General features: G+C 35.4%; 3 protein-coding genes across 4 annotated transcripts; all 3 read right to left on the reverse strand.

The window, feature by feature from the left end:
- Positions 1–510: 510 nt before the first annotated feature.
- On the reverse strand, positions 511–14,981 carry LOC101503781 (dnaJ homolog subfamily C GRV2). 2 transcript variants are annotated; one of them, XM_073364798.1, is made up of 18 exons: positions 14,089–14,981; positions 13,383–13,619; positions 13,093–13,180; positions 12,783–12,991; positions 11,898–11,999; positions 11,757–11,819; positions 9,312–11,534; positions 8,616–8,978; positions 8,006–8,146; positions 7,352–7,744; positions 6,733–7,227; positions 5,921–6,144; positions 5,473–5,817; positions 3,872–4,166; positions 2,096–2,548; positions 1,672–2,017; positions 1,227–1,570; positions 511–1,125 (listed from the first exon to the last, which is right to left on the reverse strand). In XM_073364798.1, the coding sequence occupies exons 1-18, from the start codon at positions 14,515–14,517 to the stop codon at positions 526–528; spliced, it is 7,350 nt and encodes a 2,449-aa protein (XP_073220899.1). In that variant the 5' UTR covers positions 14,518–14,981; the 3' UTR covers positions 511–525. The 2 variants fall into 2 exon arrangements, with proteins under 2 accessions (XP_073220899.1, XP_073220900.1); XM_073364799.1 differs by lacking the exons at positions 13,093–13,180; positions 13,383–13,619; positions 14,089–14,981 and having other exon boundaries at positions 11,898–12,009; positions 12,783–12,924.
- A 1,840-nt stretch (positions 14,982–16,821) lies between these two features.
- On the reverse strand, positions 16,822–20,261 carry LOC101503442 (uncharacterized). The gene is made up of 4 exons (XM_004508508.4): positions 19,113–20,261; positions 18,673–18,891; positions 17,897–17,988; positions 16,822–17,691 (listed from the first exon to the last, which is right to left on the reverse strand). Exons 1-4 carry the CDS (start codon positions 20,139–20,141, stop codon positions 16,983–16,985), a joined length of 2,049 nt encoding a protein of 682 aa, XP_004508565.1. The 5' UTR covers positions 20,142–20,261; the 3' UTR covers positions 16,822–16,982.
- A 2,482-nt stretch (positions 20,262–22,743) lies between these two features.
- On the reverse strand, positions 22,744–24,994 carry LOC101503116 (glucan endo-1,3-beta-glucosidase 8-like). Its single transcript, XM_004508507.4, has 2 exons — positions 24,519–24,994; positions 22,744–23,952 (listed from the first exon to the last, which is right to left on the reverse strand). The coding sequence occupies exons 1-2, from the start codon at positions 24,866–24,868 to the stop codon at positions 22,845–22,847; spliced, it is 1,458 nt and encodes a 485-aa protein (XP_004508564.1). The 5' UTR covers positions 24,869–24,994; the 3' UTR covers positions 22,744–22,844.
- Positions 24,995–25,000: the final 6 nt, after the last annotated feature.

Below are 25,000 nucleotides of genomic sequence, written 5' to 3' on the forward strand. Positions count from 1 at the left end.
TTTATCAACATCTGTAACCTTTTAACAGATCTTCCTTTCCATTCTCAGAAAAATCAAAATATAATTCAGATGAATGGGATGTCCTCGCCTTGCCAACATTTAAACTTACCCCAAAAGAGCATATCCACACCACCCTTCCCTCTAAAAAATAATAAATCACAGTAGTCATCAAAACCAAAATTTCTCCAAAATAGCAGGATTTTTCCATTCAGGTGTATTATCCCATAAGTTTAAAAATAAGATTAGCAGCCAAAAGGCCGGTGAAACGAGTCAATAAAATGGTGAGTTGATGTCCTAAACATCGAAGATGTACAAAACAGGGCCAGACAGATTAGGGTGATACAGAACGTAGAGAGGGATTATCATTGAGATGGGCAAAGAAGAACATCATAACAGACAAGAATGTTTTATGGTGTAATGTCTCTGTAAATAGGCAGAAGATATTTCACGTTTTTCTTTTCTTTTACTTGTACAAATAAATATGAAAATATAAGGTAAAGATTCTTGCCCAAGATATGATATAAACTATGTAAACCAAAGATCATTTTCTTCAGCAGGCTCCCTCCCAAAATAGGGGCCACTATTCACAATTAATAAAAAATGAGTTTGTATAAATGGAATGTAACTTAACCACTTGAAATAGAATGTGTTGTTGTCTACCTGAGGTGATCCTACACTGGTTGCTGCCATGGCTTCAGCACATGTGGTACTAGCTGCCAGTTGATGCAAGACACGCAAACAACTCAGACGCACACGTTCTTGAGGAGTTTGTGTGTTCTCTGTTGATTCATTATCTGGGCCATTTGTTTTGTCTGCATGCTTCCCGTTTTTCATCTCACCCGTTGACATTGTTTCTCGTCTTCCTTCAAATGCAACCGCAGCAACTAGTTTAGGTACATATCCAAGATACCCAACATGATCAGCTAGTGCAGGGTGCACACGCAGTAACGAAACCAGGGCAGCAGAAAGAAGCAACGGAAGCTCTGGGTCAACAGCCTGTGCCTCATAATGAGTGGCGGCAATAGATGACAAGTACTGATCCAGTAGACCTTCCAAAAATCTTTTAGGGTTTCTTAGAGGGAATTTGGGATCTTTCAGAAAAAGACGGACATAGATGCCTCCAACCTGCATACACCCAAAAAAATGAGTCCACTCAAAATAATATACAATTCCGAACAGCGTTTCATCAGAAAATGATTATATCCATCACAAATATTCGGTGATACCTGTGGCTCGTCTCTCATTTCCTGCTGTCCAGATGCCTGTTCAGGCACATCCCAATCAACAACACGACCCTTCATCTGCTCACGATATAGCTCTGATGCCATAGTGGAAATTTGAGCTGATAGGGAAGCTGCCATTGCCGGTGTCCATACAAGTTCTGGTGTCTCAGTAGTCTGCTCAAGGGCAACTACAACAGCTTCACCAGGTCCATCCCTAATAATGGATACAATGCCATCTGGAAGGAACCTTGCAAGTGTTATCGCAACTCTAGGTCCATGCATTGGTTGGCTAACAAGTTTGCCCAACAAGGAGGCTGCCATAGCTCTTTGCTGGAGTGGAATTTCTTCTGCATGGAATCATGTCAATTAACAATATTTATAAATCTGCAAATAGATTCTAGAAATGAAACAAATAAATGAGACCAATAAAGAAATACAAGTTTTCTACCCGTCAAAGGCAAGAGCAATTCAAGAATGTAGACAACACCACCATGCTTAGCAGCTGCCCAGGCCAGTTCTGGTGTGGTTGCCAATGCATAGAGAACATGGAGAGACCCTTCACGACAACTGGGAGCTGAGTGAAGCATTTGCAATAAAAGCAGAAGACTAGACCCATCTGCAACCATGGCTTGCAAGCAGGGAGCATGTGCTGTCAAGAGTGACAGCACTGCTAAGCAAAGTTGAGGAATGTTGCTGTCTGATGCTTCGGCCACAGAAAAGCATTCAAAAAGAGGCAGCAACTTGTCTTTATTAGAAAATATGGATGCTAAATTTGGATTGCTAGTCAGAAGGTTCTGCAAAAAATAAATAAAATTAGTCAGACGTGCTGAATAAAAAGATTTCAATATAAAATAAGGTACTTGGGAATCAACCTGAAGGGAGATCAATGCAGAACGGAGATTTTTAATCAGCTCAGGTTCTTCCTTCCCTACAGATTGTTCATCAGACACTGTGCCGGGATTATTCAGGATCTGATGTTCATTGACAGATCCATCAACAACCTCATTTAGATGCTCAGAAGTCTCAGTGAAATTAATGGTCTCTTCAACATTATGATTAGGCTCTTCAACGCACTGATTGTGCAGAAGACAGGATATGAAATCAATTAGAGCAACACAAAAAGCTTCTGGTTCACTAATTTCAGAGTCTGGCTGATCGTTGTAGACTCTCAGGTAAACATTGCCAATGAATAATTCTTTCGATAGTGCTTCATAGATAAAGTCATGTGAATCTTTAATATCATATGAACCATCAGGACCTTGTGCTGCGCGTTGCTGATCCACAAATTTCAGTAGCTCTGCCCGTGTAGAAGAGTTCCAGATAATCTGTGCACAGAATTCAAAAGATAGTATGAAAATGTGCACAGAATTTAAAAATAGAAAGCAAGACTATTTAGTATTATTATTGAATTATCTATACGACTTCATGGATCATCTGATTGAACACCACAATTAGTTAGTAAATAAAACCCTTATTCAATAACAGGAAGACTAATGTCTAGATTATAGAAGAAATAATAGATTACCATATTAACTAATTTGAACTAAGTATATCTACAATACCATACAAGGTACATTTTCCTTGTATTTTTTCCTCATTTGAAGAGGGAGTGGGGTGGGGAGGAATAGATGCAGGAATAATGGATGGGGAACCGTTTACAGTACTTTTACCATGTTATGGGAATATTTTAGCAATGTTATTTTATATTAACTAAAAAATAAGTTTGTTCAATCAACTTTAACATAAAAAACTTCTCTTTTAATTTCCCAGGATGCTTGACCAAAAGGTCGCTCCGCTTCCCCTATGCCTTGGTAGTATATTAGTCCATTTGTTTCTCTTCAAAATTTCTTTGGCTCTAAGTCTCTACATATTTTCTTCAAAGTTCTTTACGCAAACATGTCAATTTTTGTAGCTTAATAGAAGATCCATGATCAGGAGAGATTATGTAAGGGCAAATAGAGAGGGAAAAACCAACTTAACTGAATAGTCTATAAATAGAAGAGTGGAGGTAGGTAGTAAGGCAGTTAAGAAGTAACTTAGAAACTGATAGGAGAGCAGAGGTACTCTTGAATGACCTCAGTAGTAGCCTCCGATCACATTTTTCTTTCCACAAAAGCAAGCTTCTGATCACATTGACCAGGATTCACAGATGAACATCACAGGTATTTTGCTTGTATTCTTTCATTCAGTTCGTGTTACATTTCAATCTTTCTACTGTATCAGTTGAATCTATCGTCTTCTCACTCCAAAAAAACTTAAGCTCTACAGATTTTTCCAAAATTCTCTGTTGCAAAATGTCTATTTTCTCAACGCCAGCTTAAAATCAGCCATAGTCCTTTGTTTCAGCACATTGATTCTAGTAACAGGTAGCACATCACCTATTTATTCTTACATCCTAAACAGTAACCTCTGCCGATTGATTAAAATGGAAATAGACTAAGAACCTAGCAACTACTGACCAAACATATATTTTCTTTACCAACAGATTAAACACATATGGCATCAGATAACCTGTGCAATGTTAGTTAAAAGTGTGCTGGAGAATGTAAAATATTCATGTTATTTTTATATCAAGAAAATAAGTGCCAATAACATTAAAAAAAAAAACTTCCTCACAGTGGGTAAAGGATAAAGGGGGTTAAATTCACCTCTGGTGACTCCAGGTTTGCGTTTAATTTTGCAAGTAAATCTTTGGGCATTTGATCTTTTAACATGCTTGAAAGTTTAGGAGTTAGTAAAACTTTAAGAGCATCAGCAGCTGTCTGATTGTAAGGTATTAAACTCCCATCGCCATACAAACCGCTGAGTCTTGACAAAGCCTCGGATGCTCTTATGGCATGCATGTTTTTTGCAATTTGAACACTAGCACCAACACCGTGTGATTCTGTTGCATTGGATTCTTCGGCAGTCGAGTCATACTGAAGCAACAGTGGCAAAAGGTACCTATCAAAGACCATATTAAATGGATAAGTACAAAATATATTTTGGCATAACTGCATAGGATAGACAATTTTCTGTGTACCACAAATATACAGAAGCTATAGCACATTAGATAATCAATAACTTGAAAAGCCAATACTTCATGATGGCAAGGATTAACCGATATTAATCAAGATGCATGGAGGAGTAAATGTAACAATACTAAGAGGAGAAGGGCAGTATCTTGGGTTCAAGGTGGAAAAGTGATGAGTGCTATTATTAGGTAGATGCATTTTCCTAGGCACATCAGATTGAGGCGTAGAGCCTTCACTGGATTGGTCAACTTGGGCCTAAGACTCAATCCCAGAGGATCTTTGAAAAGCCCATTTATAGTGGGACAGCTGCTATATAGAAGATTATAAATACAATATAAATAATTTATACCATTCCGCAATACAAATACATGTTCAAAAATATATAATTATCTAAAATTAAAAGCTTGTTGTAACTAATTATCTTGGATTGCAGTTGAAGCAGCCAACCCCAAAATCTATAGTGGGACAACTGCTATATAGAAGATTATAAATACAACATAAATAATTTATGCCATTCCGCAACACAAATACATGTTAAAAAATATATAATTATCTAAAATTAAAAGCTTGTTGTAACTAATTATAAAAAATGAGAAAATTATGCTTCTCTTCCCTGAGTGTTGTTAAATAGCTGCTATAGCATAACTCAAATAAATTGCTATTGTTCTTCGATACGCTATTTAGTACAAAATGTTGTCAAATAACGCTAGAGGTGCGATAGCACTGTTGCATAACAAAATTTTAACAAATCACTATTTTTCGCAATATGTGATTGACAATATTGTCCTCTCGTATGTCAAAATATACACTCCCCTCCCCTCATATAATATATTAGAAAGTATGACACTGCCCTCTCTTGAAAGATGCTTGAATTACATTTTTCCTCCCCACTTATCCTAAAATTTACACTCTCCTTCCTTGAGAAGTAGATTATGTATTATGATTTAGTCCATTATAATGTAGTAATCAAACTTCTTATGCATATCTTTTTATCTTTTAAGCTCTGCGAAAGTAAGTACTAACTGAAGCTACTTATCCTGTTTATGCTACAGATCCATTATCCTACAAATCTATGTATGGTTAGTTAGGACCTCGAAATGGATACACATACTTTATCCAAGTAAATGTTAGGTCCTAGCATTGAATCTTGCATGATTCTATTTTTCTGATAAAAAAGAAATTCTTATGATAAAAAAATACTATATCCAATTTAACAACAATTGAAGAGGACATACCATAAAACACCCGCCTTCAATAACGCATCCTGCAATTCAGAGGATACAGAAACACTGGCAATCGTCTGTAAAGCAGCATCAACTGCTGCAGGTACAAGCTCAAATTCAGTGCAATGCACAATGTCCTCAATTAATCCTGAAAACTCAAGTATCTCAGCTCTGGCAGCCTCAAATTGACTAAGAACTGAAAATGTTCGCATGATGTTTGTAACAATTATGGCAGATGGTTCATTTCCAAGAGTAGTTGGCTGAACAACACACATGCAACGGGAAAGAAGAGTTCCAAGAAGATATACTCCTCCATCTCTTACCAGCTCCTCACCATTCAATGAAGAAAAAGCACATCTGACAACATGAAAATTCAATAAAACAGCAGAGGTTACCAAGATGTGTTCAAAAACTATTGGCATAGTGGTGAACCCAACAAGAAAGAACATGGAAATCTTACGTTAGCCAGACGAGCTCTGAGGCAGCAATGAGAAGAGGTGCTCTATCTGAAGAGAGAAAATTGTTATCATCCTTATCAACAGTAACGGCACTCAGCAACATGGGATAGCCAGCATATTTGAATGGCTCTAATATGTCTCCATATCTTCTGTATAAAATACATTGTCCCTTTAATAAAAGCAGCAATCTCCAAGGCTGAGGACCTTGCAACCCTTGCATGGTAGCCTAAGTTTTGGTCACATTAAGTAAACAAATTATAAAAGGCAGAAATGAATTGCTGCTTGCAAATGAACAATAAAATTAAAATTCTTTGGGCTATCAACATGCACCAAGAATTAAAATGAAAAGGAATCAGCATCACGATTTTTACACCTCATTATGCTCGTATTTCACCATTATAAGCTTGCATGCAAATACTCTACAGTAAAAGATCAAGCATTACATGCTAATAGCCTAATAGTAATAAATAAACAGGAGCAAATATGGATGTACAATTCTTCTCCCTATCTGACTTTCCAAGTCAATAAATGCTCCTAAAAAATCACATCTCCATTGTCACCTATAGTCAAAAAAGCAAAACAAGTATATGGATTTGTAGGCAGGGATACTTGATTTCATAAATGGGTATACTAAGATATATGGGATAAGTAAAACAAGTATATGGGTCTTCATATTATTTTTTTAACACTGAGATACTAAGAATTTAGGATAAGTATGAGAACCATTATATACAAATAATCATGTTGTATTAACATTTCTTGAAACAAGACTCCAAAGAAGCCTCTGTATAACATGGAAACAGCTCAAGTCTACCTGGAGGCATTCATAGGCCTTCTGTATAGCAAGAAACTTTTCCCTTCCTTCAGGATTTTTGTCAGGATGATATTTCATCGCGAGTTTCCGGTATTGTCGCTTTAATTTTTCTTCATCGATGTTCTCAACCCGCTTTGATAAGCTAGATGCTTCGTCTGCACCCCCAAAAGAATTCTTATTATTTACATCGTCACTAGATACATCCTCCAAGGTTATCTCGAGGATCTTGCAAGCTTCTTCTTCAGAAAGGTCCATGGGCTTCCTTGTCAACTCTTCACGCCACATTACAAGTAATGACTGCAGAAATTCTACATGTTCAACAATTGGCCAATTTGGAAAACGAATCTCATCACATAGATTCCTGAGGTAATAACGGTGACACCACATTTCATCTCTCAACTCAGGGTATGTCACTGGAGGCATGGGGGCATAGTCATATAAAACATGGCAATGCTGTGACAGTTTCTGAGGAAAATCGCCAAGATGCTGCAAAACCTGATAAAGAGCAAAGGAGCATGGATTCAATTCCGTGATGGGAATTTCATAATAGAAAGTACGTTCCTTACGAAAATTGAAGGGGGAAAATACACGAGAGTGGCTATAACAAAGTCTAGAGTACCTGACGAATTAGATTTTCTGCCCTCATTTTGTGAGTCCATATTATCTCTGGAGTGTCAGAATCAGAAACCATTGCTGCTGCAAAGGCCGCTGGACCACTACGCTCCAGTACATACAGCAAAGATTCAGGGAGAAGTCCACCAAGAACACTGCGTTTTGCCAAAGGCAAAGAAGACGAAACTGCAGCCTCCTCACCACCATGAAATGCTTGATGGACATGGGTGACAGCAAAGAGCTTCCCAATTGAGAGTAGATTAGACCCAGGATAAGCTAGCGCAAAATAAAATGCACCTGTGCTGTATAGACGTATCATGGCTTTGGGATTGCGGGTAACAATGGCCTTCAGCAAAGCAGCAGCTGCCTCAACAATACTTGGTTCCCCAGAAAGGATTGCCTGTGTTTGCCACCCCCACCCCAAAAAAAAGTTATTTGAATTCGTTTAACAAATGGGTATGTAGAAAAAAACAAAATCCACCAAATAATACCATCACAAATCAAACGTCTTGATTAAGAATGATTAAGGTAGCAAGAGTAAAACAATCAATAATCAGAGAATCTAACAAAAATGATTTTGAGTTAGAATTTATCAGAAAGATCAAGACAAAACAAAACTGTTTTCCTACATGGCTGATTAATAAGAAACAATTTATATTACCTGTGCAATATGTGGAAGGCAGCGTGGACTTGACAAGATTCTTTTTACTCTAGGAGTTGGAGTAACAATCTCTCCAGCATCATCTAAATCTGAATGTGCAGACACCATGCTATGCAATATGGACAAAGCTGTGTCCCCAACCTAAATAAGATATCCATATTCTATCTATTAGAAGAGTGCCAAGAAAATAAATTCAAAAAATACAAGAAAGGTACCAGGAAAATAAAATCAAAGAATAAAATGTCAAATAAAATCAAACAAATTCTTAGCATAAGAACACTTTCTAGCGAGAAATTGATGTTAACAACCTATCTGTGTTCTTTCATCATCAGTACACTTCCAACGGTGCCTAGTCTTCGAGTTATCAACATATTAGCGCCTTCACATAGGCAGTGCATCTCAACAGAATTTAGGTACAACAAAGAAAGCATTTCATTGAGATATAATCATATAAATGCACAGCCTTTAGGCTAACAAAGATGACTCGAAAAAATTTAAGAGCAGTCATCAAACATGGGGGAAGAAAAAAGACAGGCAATAGAAAACAAGTACAGAAGCAATTATATTTATATGAATAACAATATTATCTTCCAACTAAAACACATTCTACCTGAGGTGGGGTAAGGACAGGAACTCTACTTGCAAGTACCCAACGAAGCTCACGAATATCTCTCAACTTCTTCCAATCTAGCATCCCAGAAGCCCAAAATCTTGTTGTCCAATCAATAGCCTTCTTGGACCATAACCTTCTAATAGCATCTTTTTCCATAGGCCCAATTTGAGCACCCTCTTTGTCAATATACATCCATTCCTTCAGTGGTTCCATAAAAGCACTAGCTGCTATCAAATTAGATTGCAAGGGAATGGATGTCCTCTCCGAGGTTTCATGTACCACTGTAAGCAGATCAACTGCTAAAACGCAACCTCCAACCATAACACAAGCCTCTACATTCGATAAAACCTTCATCAATGCCTGAAATTGAGTAAACCATTAGTTATTTAAAATTATCAACGGAATTTGTAGCTTACTCGGGAATTTTCAAAACACTATTCCATTTAGGATAATTATTAAAACAATATGACAGCTGATCCTATTGCAACTAGCTTTGAAGGTCAAATTTTAAATGCATTTTTCTTTTGGCCCAAAAACCTGCCAAAATATTAGTACCTTAGGAAAAAGGCACAAATATTAGCATGAATTTCAAACCGAAGTAATTCTTCATCTTCTTACTCAGAAAGCAAAACTAGAGGGAAGGGCAACGCAACAGGACAGAGCAAGGAATAAGCAAATTCAATTAACACAAACCTTCAGAAGTAAAAGAAGACGGTGCCTCAAAGCTCTGTCATCTGTCCTATCCAAGAGAACGGTAGTGTGAGCTGTACCTGCAAAAGGGCCTATGGTCTTGTAATGCTGCTCATATACAATTGCCATTGCCCTTGCACAAAGCTCTCTCACTGATGATCCACCACCGCCGCCAAAACCATCTAATCTACCCATGTCACACCAATCATCTGATGCACCTAACTCGTCGGGAACAGCACCATCTACAGTAAGCCCCGTGTCCGCATCACACAAAAACCGATGGTAAAGGGCTCTAAAGAAAGCAACTGGATCACGCAATGGGAAGTCTTGTGCCCTGCCACCACTGCCACTCTCAAGCAGCAGACGCAGATAATACTGACCCACACAAACTTCTTTAGACAAGCTTGGGTAGCGAACAGAAAATTCGGAGTAGTTCCAAGATATTTGTGGTACGCTCTCAGTCCCTGTCATCACTTCAAGAGTAGCACCCCCTGGAACAATATCTTCAGTACGCTCTTTCTCAACATCTAATTTATGAACTTCAGCTTGTAGTGATTCTCTCAACTCTTGCCTGGTGCGCTCATTCCAAATCAAGTCAGCCCGATTGTGATCAAGATCAAAAGCTCGCCAAAATTCGGGCCAATTACATAAAAGCCGACCAGATCCTACAGGGGTGTTCTCTACAACAACTTGAGCGGGAGCTGGAATGCCTGCATTCTGCAAACCAGCTGCACTGCTGTCAGGATCAATGGAATTTGAAACCTCGGGAGCTTCATTTGAGTTTTCTGATGTTGCAGTAGTTGAAGTCACAACAGTTGAATAACCATTTTGGGCTTCTCCAGTAGATCCATTGGCCAAATTTTCACTAGTATGAACTACTGAAGATTGAATACTTGAAGTTTGTCCAGAACTTGGGTCAACAGAAGTGTTATGATAGTTATCTAAGCCTCTGATAACAGCAACCCCAGTCTGCCTACTTGAATCAGAAACATCGAAGTTATTAGCTGAAGGGAAAGATTGTTCTTGTGAGGTTAATACTCTCCCTGTGCGACCTTTCCTCTGCTGAAGTAAACGTCTTTTTCTTTTCCTAATTGATGACTCTTCTTGATAGTCTTCAGCTAGAACTCCATCAGAACGTGTGTGTAAATAAGCTACAAGGCCAGGAGGCAGAATTCGAGATAATAGCTCCAAAGCTGGTTGATAGGAATCTGCCCAAAGAGCAACAAGTTGTCTACTAACTTCTCGCCGCTCACCAACAGGAAGAAAAAATGCATGTAGTAAGTGCCTCAACAAAGCTCCATCACGTAGAGAAGCATCCCTCATAGACTCTGCAGCAATAGCATCTTCTTCTGCAATTGACCGCATTATCACAGCTACGGTTTCTCTAACACTTTCAGCAGGGTGACCAAACAGTGCAAACAAGCGACGCTTCAAGCCAGCAACTTGACGTAGCAACTCAACAAAAACAGTATATTGGGTAGTCTCCCCATGCGGATCACAAATCATAGCCTCAAGCACTTCAACAACAGCCATTGACAGTAATGGTGATACTGATATGGGCTTTAATCTATTGACAAGGATAATGATATAACTATGATTAGCAAACAACACTGACTTGTTATGCATAATCGTAGCATGCCACTCTCCTTTAGAATCTGTTGCAGTTGCATCACCAGGTCCACCACCAATGAGTACAGCAACAAGCCCTGCAGCCTCAGATGCTACACCTTCTGAACCATTTCTGAGTAAACCCATCATCCTTCCAACTGCTGCTGGAAAAGACATCACATGTGAAGCTGCACTTCTTGAAGAAAGTAGTCTGCGTAAACATGCAATAAAACCCATCACAGTAGCAGCAGCTTTAGGAGAAGGGGGTGGCAATGGAGGAGACTCTGGAGGAAGATTTGGAGCAGCAGGAAGCATAGTAATCAAGGCCATCAAAGTAACCTCTGGTACTTCAATGTTTGAAGGCAGCCCACCATATGGTATACAAGCATTGAACTCCCTTATTCTGCGCCATAGTTTAGCCCTAGATCCAGGAATGGAACCACCTTCAGCAACGGCATCTTTGGCAGCAGCTGCTAAATGTTTCAAATGCATGGATGCACTTTCTGCATCGGCAACGGGTTTCTGTTGACCATATTGCAAATAAACTCTACCACAGGGAGGATCAATACGGTGACCAGGCATTGTTAGTCTTGGCAAGATAGGTATGGCACACTGACTCTGTAAAAAAAACATCACAATAAGTCAAACATGCACTTGATACTGCATTCCAATAAGACTTTCTTTTCAATATCAATATTCAATACTATTAAACATAATTTCCTTCAGTTCACAAAATGGTTCGACGTCAATATTACATGTTTAACCAAGAAGAGATGCCTACAATACAATCATAGAACAATTCAATCATAGACCAACTCTTAACCGAGAAGAGATACCTACTTCAGTTTCCAACGCATCACGAACTGCTGCAAGTAAGCTATCACGAGATGTGCTTGCATAAACCTACAATTCATTCATGACATATGCATAAGAAAGTTTATAGCAAGGAATGTACAACTAGAGTAGATCATAAAGGCTTACATGGATGGGGCATCCATCACTGAATTCAATTGCAAACATCTGGGGCTCTTCAGCAAACCGAACAAGAGCACACACTGAAGATAAAGGACGAACAGTAACAGCCTGCATACATCTAGTGAAAATTCTCAACATTTGACATGACCCTTCTGAAAAAAATCAGCTTGCATTGCGATATGAATACATTTATCTGAAATTGGTTGTGTCAACAACACATTCCGTCGGAATGAAACTATTGATGAACACAATTTCATTTGCGGATTCCCCTAAACATGCATAAATCAAAGATGTTGGTAATCCTTGTGATTCCTTGGAATATTTCTAAATTTATTTTAGTTTTTGAAAGAAAAAAAATGAGGTAGAGGAAAGTTACAGTGGGAGGTTATAACTTCCATTCCCGTGGGAATTTAAGATTCCCATCCCCTTCACATGGAAATAGGAAATCGAAAAATCGTGTGTAAACTTGTAATCAAGGTTCTAAAGAATAAGTGATACCCATGAATAAATTTAATAAATTGTACCAAATATGGGAATGTTGCATTCCCAAACTTATATTCCAAGGAATAAATTTGTAAGCCTTGAAACAAACTCTAAATGTGTAGGTTTGGTAAAAATCTATTAAATCCCCCAGGCCAACAACTCAGAATGCCTACCAATTCACGTGACATGTATTTAAATTATCAACATGCGATACTGTAATTATGTGGTACAAAATTTATTTAAAAGTCGGATCAATATTTCAGAAAGCAGCTGTCTGTCGTTGCTTAATTTCTCATCCATGAAATTTCATCAGCATCATGTACCAATGCTTGTTTTAGAATGACAGATAGATTATTAATGCATTTACGCATTCAATTCACCAATTGACTTAATAAATTCATCACTTACTTCATAGTTCTCTGGACGCCTTTCTACAAGTGAAACCTTTGTAAGAATCAGCTGACGAGATACAGCATCACCATGATCACCTAGTCCTCCCTTTGGGCCAACTCCTAAACTCAGCCCCGGAACATTTAGAGTTCCATGGGCAGCAGAACGCAGCCGTGTTACAGACCAACCACCTAAAGGGGTATCTTCTGCTCCAACTGCTTCTTTTGCTGCGTCACATTTAGGCATTTAATGTTAAGATATAAATTCATTGCAGAAAAGTAACAAATTTGAATGTGTAAGGTACATAAACAAGGTTATAACCAGCTACCCCTTTGTTTTATATACTCAGAAACAGTGAGCGTTTGAGAAGTTTCCACGGACAAAGACAACCCCACAGTGGATTTTGCAGTTTTTGTCTGCAATAAAATTTATACACTATTATTATTCCCGGTACATTAAAGATTCAAAATAGGTGACATATATTCCTCCATTATCCATAGTTAAACCATTCTTACGCATGCTGCCTTAATTATGTGGCAAAAAGAGACCAAATTTAACAAAAAAGGTATCTGGCAGAATTATTTTTCAAGCTTGAACAAACTACAAAGTCATACATACCAAATTTGAGATAATAGCTGATGTTGTGCACCCAGAAGTAGCTTGGAATGCTTTCGATTTCCTTCCATATAAGGGACAAAGAACAAATCCACTACTGTGATCAACATTTTTCTTTCCAAAAGCATCAGATAGAAGAACAATAGCAGGGGAATCCATGTCTCTAAAATCCAAGCACCACCGAAGATCACCAGATTTTGCATCAATAAGTTCTACACCAGCATAAGTTACTTTCAATTTCTGCCAACACGACCAGTCAGACATAAGTTCAGCAGCTCCTCGCTCTATTTTGTAAAGAATTTCATCACACAATATATCACAGACAATTGCCGGATTATTTTCGTTTTTTTAAAAAAGAACCTTGTATCCCCGTTATCTTAATAGTCTTCATAAATCATAATAATTCTAGCAACATTCCAATTCAAATCAGCACTGAATAAGAGAACAGCACAAAGCAAATCCTCACAGTTCATGTTCATCATTAAAACATATAACAACAAATAAACAGTACCATACACTATTAACCATCGAAATATATCAATGAATTTCATAATCAATAAGCACGCGGGTCAATTCTGCTCTCTTCACTTACACGCCAGATGAAGCTCACATAAAAAGCGTTTTCCATCAGGTCAAAATTATCAAAAGCAAAAGAATCGAGCTACAGTAGCAAAATACAAATAAACCAAGTAGGATAACTTTAACTTACAAAAGGAACCCACTGAGAAGCCCGACGACGAAGATGAAGTACAGGAAATTCAGCCACCGGCGCCAACCGATTCCACCGTATCCGATGCAACTCCGTCAAAATACTCGCCCTATATCGTGACGAGAACTTCATTGCTTTAAATTTTCCACGGCCATCGGTCCTCACACTGAGGTTAAACTCATTCGAATTCTCGTCACGGCCGATGATAGGAGCAGCGCCCTCAAAATCAGTAGCAACATCGTAAGAATTCGTGACGGACAACGTGGAAGGATCAAGAGTGGTAACAGCGACGCTAGAAATGCAGAGAATCCGCTTATAGCGTCCACGCCAAGAGTGTTTAACAACAAGATACCGAGCCAAGTACTCAGGCTCTTCAAGCGGAGGAGGAGCATAATTAGTACCGGAAGAAACGTTTCCGGATGTATCCATAATTACCGGAGGAGGAATAGGAAGAGGACGGTTAAGATCGGAAGCGTAACGGCTTACGGATTCAACGGTTGGAAGATGAGCGAGTGTGTGGACACGTGGCGCATTGTGGAAACGGGGAAAGAACCAGAGTCCCTGCGACGGTGAAGCCGCGGGGCTTCCGTGAAGCCGAGACTGATTCGCCCCCAGTTCTTATTTATATTTTGTTCGATCCAGTTTCGAACCCTAACTTTTTGAGATTTTGTTCATTTGAATGTTGATTTATCGATTGGAGGTGTGATTGGGGGTGTGGATATCAAGGAGTGTGATGGTGTGTGGGAAAATTGAATCGAAGCTAGAGATCGAGTTAGATAGTAGTAGAAAAATGGTGGCGAGAGAGATAGAGAAGAGAAGGAGGAGTAGGCGATGATAAAACGCACCGTCTTGACTGATTGTGGATGATGTGGCTTTTTTTTTTATTTGCTCAACTCCTCCCTGCTTTTTAAGACTTAAACGCACGAATTACCTTCCCTTCGATGTGATACCATATTGCCACGTATACCATGGAAATATGTACAATGTTAAACACTAAAACTGTTTTACACTCAACTCTCGTCAAAATTTGTTGTTTCGTCGTATCACTTCGTCTTTATATGAAAGAATACGGGTAGTTTCTTCTTATACCATAATGTAAAACTTTTGTATAATATCTGTGTATGTCAATTAAATTTAATATTTTATTTAATTGAACATTAAATACATAAATGAAAGAAAGTAAATATTCATCGAAATATATTTATCAAGTATAAGTATATTAATCAATATCATCTATGCAAGTAGAAAATATTAAATTAAAAGTTGTGTATATAATATCAGCTAAAAAATAAAATTAAAAAAGTAATTAATGTTACTGTTAATTGAATAGCGTCATTTATGTATTACTTATTGTAGAACAAATAAGTGTCATTTTTGTATTTCATATTATCAAGTGTAGAGATTTATTTTGGGATGAAATTGGCTTTTATATATTCTTTTTTTAAATTTGACTTTGTATATTTTAAAAGATAAATGTTAATTGAATAGGGTCATTCGTGTTTGAATAAATTTCTTTTTACAAATAAATCATTTATTGTGGAACAAAGGAGTGACATTTTTGTATTTCATATTATCAACTTTAAAATAATTATATAAATGTAAGGTGATTTAGAGAGTTATTTTGGAAATAAATTATTTTTATATTTAAAAAAAGGTTTGATTTTGTATATTTTAAAAGATAAAAGTTGCTAGATATATTGATTTCTTTATAAAGATTATTATTTATGTAAATATAACAATTTTTAGTTTTAGTCTCTATAAAAAAATTTGTTTAAATTACATCTCTGTAATATTAGAAAAATTTATTTTTGTTTCTTAATGTTAAATGAACCTTACAAAAAAACATTAATTTACAAAGAAAAACATGGACCAAACGTCTAAATATACTTTAAATCCCGGTAAAATATTTATTTGGATTTTATCTGTAATACAACAAAATTATTTTTGATCCTTAGCGTCAAATAGACGTTATAAAAAAGTGAACCGACAAATAGAAAATAATATAGACCAATCGTATCACTTTAATGAAAAGTTAATTTAAATATTATAATAATTTTTATACTTATTTTTATTTGTTATTTAAATATTATTTCGATTAAATTATTTTAGAATAGTTATTTAAATTTGTATTCTCATCCGAGTTTGTATACTTATTTTTAAATTATTTTTATTTGTTATTTAAATTTGATTAATTTTTTTAAAATAATTATTTAAATTTATAATTTCATTAGAGTTTGTATACTTATTTTATTAGAAATTAATAAAATAAATATATAAATTATTTTCATTTGTTATTTAAATATTGTTTCAATTAAACTTATTTATAATTATCATTTAAATTTTATTCCACATTTTCCTCAATTATATTTATAGAATTTGTTTAGGTTATATAAAATCCTATAAAAATAGATTTACATTTATGCCATCGTTACATTTTTTATATCGTAAATTAAATAATAACTTTTATTAGTCTAAATAATATAAAATTTTGATTAATTTAATAGTTGTTAAATTGATCTTTATGAATACCATAATTTTATATACTACAACTTGCAGGAATTTTGAATTTTGGGCAACATGTAACCTTATCATGTTGCTCCAGAAACGTGTTCACATTTTATATGGCAAAATATAATGACAACTTATAATAATGCTTGATAAAATGACAAACAATTTTTTTTTGTTTTGACTCAATCATAAAACAACTTTAAAGTTTAAATTTAACAGATAGTATTATGGTTAACAATGCAATAATCATTAATCATACTCGAATTTACAGTGATTCCATAATCACTTGCCTTGCATGCATAACAGTATATTTGATGACAGAAGAAGTTCTTCCTTTCATCACAACTTCAACATCCAAACTTAAATGAAAAAACAAAACAAGAAAATCAGGATGAAATAGGTGATGTTGAATTATCAAAAGATGATCCTACATGCTGGATAACAAAACCATAGATCTTTCTCTTCAATTTTTCAATCTTATCAGCCAGTGAGTGATTCCCTTTAGAAACAATGCGGTCCAACCATGCATTTACCCGTTTCAAATGTGATAAAACAATAGCAATGGAGCCACCATCCAGAGGCAATGTTTTCTTGCCATCACTTGCACAATCTCCAAACACTTTAAATCCTGCTTCAAGGGACTCTTCCACAAAACGTAGAAACCATATTTGCATTTCTGACAGCAAACTTGTTCCAAGCTCCACTGTCTCTTTCATTCCACTACCTTTTGTCCACACACCATCACTTGGACTGGATGTTGGAGATGAAAAGACTTTCAAATTATACTTAGTTGCGTTAAGAGAGTGTCGTTTTGACAGGCTTTTCTGAAGAGCTGATGGAGTAGTATCTGCACCGGTTTCAGTAAGAAGAGATACTATCTGAAGATCAGTGGCCAAAGCAGCTTCAACCCAAAGAGAGAGTGATTTTGATTGCTCTGTTGGAATGCTGTCATTGGGTTTCTCGATATTGTGACTATTAGCAACAGTTTCAGCCATTGCAGTTGATTTTAGTACATCCTCATAGATTGTAAAAAACCTGTCTATGGTTGGCAAAGGATTTTTGGCTTTGCACACAGAACAGAGGTCTGAAAACATGCTGAGGCAAGCAGAAAGAACATAAAAAAGTACTCATGTTAGCCATTGAAGAGGAAGCAACGGGACAAGATATGAATTGTGAAACCCTTTAAATAGAAAATGGACAGTTCAATTGAAGGTTCAAATGGAAAATGCCAATGGACTTAAACTATGGAGTATAATAAACCCAGTTCAAATATAATATCAGGTCAAAAGATAATCATTACCTTAAATTTCTTATTATACATTCAGTAGCATTGGCCTCCTCTAATGCTGCAGCAGCAGCTGCAGAAGCAAGAGCTTTCCTTTGCATTGCCTCCTGAAGGCGAAATCACCAAAATAAGGGTCATTTTTCAGGTCGGAAACAGTCATATCATCCACGACCCAATCATTTCTTGTCTTATCTTATGCATAAGCACTTTTTTTACTTTAACAGGGTGCATTCACACTGCCTGATTCCATATTATATATAAGAACACTAGAAAGCATTGGTGAACTTCCAGAATTCACACCTTAGCTATAAACCTACGCATCTATAAACCTATCATTTCTTAGCTTGTCTTTTTCATAAACAATGACTCAATGCATTTTTTTAAACGAAGTGGAGTGGAACGGAATGGAATAAATCAACTCCTCCATTGTTTTGATATTTTAGGATAGAATGGATAATAAAAAGTTATTCCATCCCATACCTTACAAATTGGAGGGGAACAAAAATAAAGCTACATGATGGAATGCATTGCATCATGTTCCACTCCATTCCATCCTCTTTTTAACAAATTCAAACAATGGAACATTAATTTATTTCATCCCGTTCCATCTCATACCATCAATCAAAACATAGCATACCCTTTTATTATTTCACCATATATTTTTCATTTTAAGAGGGCACGTTCACACTGCATTTTTTTAGAGGGTGCACATTCTGTTTGTGCTATGCTTATACGTGATTCCATATTATAAGATCACTTGAAACCAATGGTAAATTTCCAAATATTCATACCTTTCCGAGCCTTTCAAGGTTGGCAGGTACTGCATCAAGAGGAACACTTCCATCAGTCCATTTCTTCTCATGAATTGTAATACCAAGACCAGCAAACTTGGATTTCTCTGACTTCGAACAACTTTGAGGAGAACAGACTTTAGTATTCTCATCAGTAGAAGATTCATTGTCATCAAATTTTTGACCTTTCACATCACTCAATCTCCTTGACATTGCAGCCTGGGAAAAAAAATAGATCACTTTAAGACAACCATTAAGTGTTTACAAAGATTTGGCATTTAAACTAATAAAAAAAACAGCAATTAAATTCATATAAATTATATTAAACCTTTCCATTCCTAACACAGCCAAAAATTCATAATTTCTAATTTTGATCCACCCTTCATTTAATTTATATCATGCATACAAAATTCAGCACTTAAATTTGATATTTAATCTACCTGAGTACGCAAGATTGATTGAGAATCAACCCTATTTCTAGACGCAGTACCCTTTTCCTTAGATTCACCTTCAACATTTAGTTCATCCCAATTCTTCCTTGTCGTCTTCGTAGACCCAACCAACGCATCAGAAACCCTAGAAATCCCAGCCACCATCTTCTTCTTAGCCGACGAATCAACTACAACGGGTGAAAACTTCAAACCACCAGACAACCTTCTCCCCGGAGAAATCGAAGCTCTTCTAGGATTCGGCGAAGGCTGCTTCCTGGCAGTTGGAGACGGCTGTCGATACCTCGACGGAACAATAATAGCAGCCTCCCGTGAAACCTTCCGATTCTCCTCCCGAGCCGAAACCAAACTCGGAACCACACATTTGGATGGCACCGGGGAAGAAGATCTCTTCCCCTTTCCCGCCGGAGAAGGATCTCTCTCAGCAGAAATCTTATTAAATTTCCCGGCGGACTGTGACCTCTTTGCAGTGGCCGGAGAAGAAAACCTCTGCGGAACAGGTAAATTATCTCTCGGAGCAAGAGGCTGTCTTGAATTATTCGATTGCACTTGTTGGTGCTGTTGTTGTTGATTGGAAGGTTGTGAGAGATAAAGAGAAAGAGGATCGTCAGAATCGGAGAGAGGTTGAATAGTAAAATGCCTAGAGGAAGATGAAATTCGAGCGACCAAGGGTTCAGGGGTTCCTAAAAAGGGATGACGAGTAGAAAGGGGACGAATATTGGAAACAGTGGGAAGAGGATTGTTGAAATGGAAACGATCGACGTAGAGGAATTGACCTAATTGAAGACGGTTAGAGAGAATTAGGTCAGTGTCAGGGTGAGAGAGAAGGACGTAGGTTGAATTAAGTGAATCGGAGAGGTTGAGGTAAAAGCCTTGGTTGGAGAAGAGATCGGTGCCGGCTAAGGCTGGGACAATTCCGATGAGTTGTAAAAGAGGGGAACGATGGTCGCCGGTGACACGTGTGTCGGAGTTCATTGCTTGTAGTAGTTTGAGGATTATTCCTGGTGTTAGTGAAGCCATTGTTGTGGATTGAGTTGCGTTGCGAGAGAGAAAGTGATGTGAAGAGAGTGAGATATAGAGAGAGGGGTTTAGGTCTTTGAAATTCAAATGTTTTCTTAGCCGTTATGATGGTTTCTCGGCTCTATCACATGATCAAGTTTATTTTGAATTAATATGCTCCGTCTAAATTTAATACGTTACCGTTATCAAGTTTAACGGCTTAAAATCCACGTCATCGGTTATGATGCACCGACTGGCTTTTTAATCCAAACGTCATCGTTGCACTTTGCCAATTGTTTTTTCCAATTTAATTTATATACATTGGGTAGAGAATTTTTAAACAAATTAGTATAAAAATTTTTACATAAATCGTATGTCCAAATTAAACTCTTATTTTTATATTTCTTTCCTTTCTAATTTATAGATATACAACTTTTTAGCTAAAAATATTGTTTATTTGATTTACTAATTTTTAGGATAAATTTTGTTACACCACAAATTAATTATTATAAGTATTATATTATATCAATTAAATATTCAATTTTAACTCTAATTATTTATCAGTCGAGTAATTTTTTACGGTTTTAATTTACTTCTGTATTAATTAAAAAAGTGTCGTTTATCATTTTTTTTTATTAATTAATGTGATTTTTAAAATACTTCTTTTATCATGAAAATAGAATAATATTTGTTATTGACGTAGTACGATTAACTTGCTAAGATTTTTATTGAGTAACCTAAAAGAAATACAATCTTACACCATCTTCTTCTATACGTGTGAATGTATCATATTTATATTTATTAGTAACATTTAGAGTTAAAAATGAGTCAGATGCAATTTGAATTTGTGTGATTCAACAATTGCTTTGTTAATAATATGTTTAACTTAAAACTCGACTCGAATTTGATATAATCTTTTGTTTTAACTCAAATTTAATAGATAACATATTTAATTAATAATTTTTATATTGTCAACATTATATATTTCATTTTATGTAAAACAAAATTATTAATAGTAAACTATTCATAGTGTTTTAGTAAGACTTATAAAAAAAAACAGAACTTCAAATAATGATTAGGATCAGTGGAAGAAGTGGAAGAAATGACTCTTTAAATGGTGACATAGTTTGAATCCACGCGCAGAGATAACACATGTTGGTGGTAGTGTATTTGCAAATACTTTGACGTTCAAATTATGACTAAAAGTGGGGGAAATAAGTTTAAAATGAAATATATTTTAAAGTAAGTGAAAAAAGTTTAGAATGAGATATGAATTGATATGTGATACTTAAAACATCTCTAACGGTTAACTCAATATGGATTCAGATGAGGTCCACCGTGTCATATCATCTTGACATAACTAATTCATTTCTTACTGAACTCATGAGTTCATTCAATACAACTCACCACTAACGGTCATACATTTATTATTATTTGTAACTACACGCTGACGACGGACGGACTTATTTGACTACCGTTGGAAATGCTCTTAGATGGATATAATAAAATGGTATTAGACTTGATTATGATTAATTATATTATATTAATAAATTGAATTGCAGTACATAAAAAAAATCAAATAAATTAAATAGTTCATGAATTAAACTATATATTTAAAAGAAATCAGTTACTCAAATTAATTCAAAAACCAGTTTAAAAATTTTAAATTCAATTAATATTTTTTTCCTTAGAAAATTTTAGAAATTTTTATTTTTTGAAAAATATATAGAAACTTTTTTGTTGATAATTTTTTTTATCGATAAGTTTTTTATATTTATTTTTTCCAAAAGAATTCTCAAAAAGTAATCAAAAAAATTTTATATCTATTTTTCTAAAAAATAATTTTCTTAGAAAAAATCGAGAAAAAAAAATTCTCGATTTTTTTGTCAAAAGAATTTCAAATTTTTTTTCTTGAAAAACTTGTTCGAAACCAATTTTAACTTAAAATTTGTTTAAAATATTAAACTGGTTCACAACTGCACTGAACTTTATTCAAAAGTGGTTTTCCAAAACTGAACAAAATCATTAATTTGGTCTAATTCAATACAGTTTTTGCATCATGAACACTCCTAGTGCTAGCCTACTTGTTCTATTTTGTTCAATTTCTCTTTTCTTCATTTAAGAAATGCGATTTAAGATCAACTTTTGATATGAAATTTCTCATCTAAATCGTTTTTCTCATTTTATTTTATTAAATAAGTGATTTTTACATTTACTTAGTTTATTTTTTATTTCATCGTCTTAGTGCGACGTTATTTTGATTTTTCGTCTTGTTGTGGTGTTGTTTTTGTTTTTCGTCTTGTTGTAGTGTTCGTTTGATTTTAGAGTTACATATCAACTTCAATACAACAAAAATTCAATTAATGACTTTGACACTTTCAATGTTGCAGCTTCAGATACATGAATATTTCAGAGAGATCAAATTTATAGTCTGTGTAAATATTTTGCCGTATTTATGCTATAAACATGAATAATATGAATTTGTTCGTAGATTAATCTTTTTTTTATTTTTAATAATTTTAAATTTAAACTATATTATTTATCAATAAGCTAAGTAGAGTATTAAATGAGAGTTTTATAAACTAAATAATTAAAAGCAATAACAAAGTGGGCAAAGTTTTTTTAACAAACATGAATCTAATTGTATTTCCAAATAATATATAATTACAAATCAGCCATGACACAAACAATTTTCAGTGCTCATGACTTCATTAAATCTCTCAACTATAATAAAAATACAACAAAAATAATATACAGAGCAATTGCCAAAACCCCTTTACAACTCAACAAACAAGAACCATGAGAGATCATAATAGGAAATTGACAACCCTTTTCTGATGGATCATCATCTGTTAAAATAGCCAAACCAGAGAAATCACAATCCCAATCCCTCTGATTATTCACTTGATAATACATATTAAATGCATAAGATGCATTCCCTTGAAGACTTAAACCATTACATGAAGAACCAAACCCTAATGCAGTACAATCTGATAAACTACAAGCATAATCAATACTACCAGGCAAATAATGCAAATCAGTAACATCAGGATCCAATATACACCATTGTTTTCCCAAATATTTCACACCTTCAACAGCTACAAGACCTTTATTATCACTTTGAAACCCTCTTAAATCCAATTCATATTTAGGTTTTCCATCAAACTCAAAAATCCCCCAATGTCTCTCAAAGTTGCCAGGATCAATACTTTTAGCATTCTCATCAATTAAACTGAATAGATAAATGTCAATTATGCCCTTTCTTTTTGGTGTACCATTTCCATTCAAAGCATGTTTAAGTAAACCATTGTTGAACCTTTTTGCATTCAAGGTGTTTGCATTAATGTCTCCATCAGTTGGCCAACCAACTTCACCAATCACAACATGCATGTCAGGGTACCCTGCTTTCTCTAATGACCATAAAAGTGTATCAAGGTTTGCATCAAACACATTAGTGTAAACCCAATTACCATCCAATAACGGCTTGTTACTTCCGTCGAAAAACGCAAAATCAAAAGGGAAATGATCGTTTCCATAGAGACTTAGGAAGGGGTAGATGTTGACGGTGAAAGGCGCGTTGTTTGTGTATAAGAAATGGATTATTTCGATTGTTAAGTCTTTTACTTCTGGTCTGAAATCACCAGCTGATGGAACTTGATTTGTGTCAGGTGAATAGTAAACATCAGCATTGAATGGAACTGTTGCTTTTATGTTTGAACCATGTCCTGCATTGTTGAGAGATGTTTGTATGTTCTTAAGAGCTGGAAGAGTATACATTAGATAGGTTCCATTATATTCCTTAAGGAAAGGTTCATTACCAACTGCTATGTATCTGCAAAATTCACATTCCAAACATTAGTGTTTGTAGAGTTAAAATATGATCAACAAAATCATAAAGTACTTTAGAAATGTATCTGCAAAATTCACATTCCAAGCATAGTGTATGTAGAGTTAAAATCTAACCAACAAAATCATAAAGCACTTTAGAGAAAACAAGGAATTATGAATTCTATGCAAACTACTTAAATGAAACTAAATAGATGGAGAACATTATAGACAGAATATGGCATAAAATTAGTTTAAAATTGCGGTCTGCAACAGTTTCAAAGGTCTCTGCAAGGACATCACAGTTGAAATTGTTGCTAATTGTTTGCAATGTAACGGCAACTGAAATTTAAAACCATTAGCATAGCTACAAAGTGGTAACCAATGATAACTTGCATGAAAAGTTTGAGATATGATCAAGAATTTGACCAAGAAAAAGAAAAGACTAGATAGCAACATGGTAAAAATACAAGAAATAGTAAATGCAAAACCAAAATAAAATAAAAGAAAGTGCAAGATATAATGTGATAAAGAATGATGAATATGATGATCATAGGAATAAAAATGCTTAACTTGATATTTAATCCACCAGGGTACAAATAATTAGTGACATTTTCATAAACCCAAGAATCAGCAGCCTTAGGATTCTTGCTTATTTCTTCCAACATATTATTTGGAATTGCTAACATAACTTCAATATCAGTCCCTAACAAAGCTGCCATAAGCCATTCATCAGCATCAAACAACTTGAGTTTATCAAAACCATTTTCTTGAAGCATTTTAACCACTTTATTTGGAGGAAGTTGGTGAGTTGCCATTGTTCCCCAGTTAACTCCAACTCCATAACCACATGAAGCCATACTTATGAAGAATACAATGAAGATTGTTATTAAGTGGTGCCTAGCATTATGGTGAGTTGCCATTTTTATTCTATGGTTCTAAGTTTCAAGAAAAATGAAAGAACAGAGTCCAAAGAAATGGGAGTGAAAAAAAAAAGGGAGAAAAAGAAAAGGGTAGGTTTGATTCGTGGAACAAGAATTTATAGATGCTGTGAG

This window comes from Cicer arietinum, unplaced genomic scaffold, assembly GCF_000331145.2.
Source record: "Cicer arietinum cultivar CDC Frontier isolate Library 1 unplaced genomic scaffold, Cicar.CDCFrontier_v2.0 Ca_scaffold_6125_v2.0, whole genome shotgun sequence".
Classification (NCBI taxonomy): Eukaryota; Viridiplantae; Streptophyta; class Magnoliopsida; order Fabales; family Fabaceae; genus Cicer; species Cicer arietinum.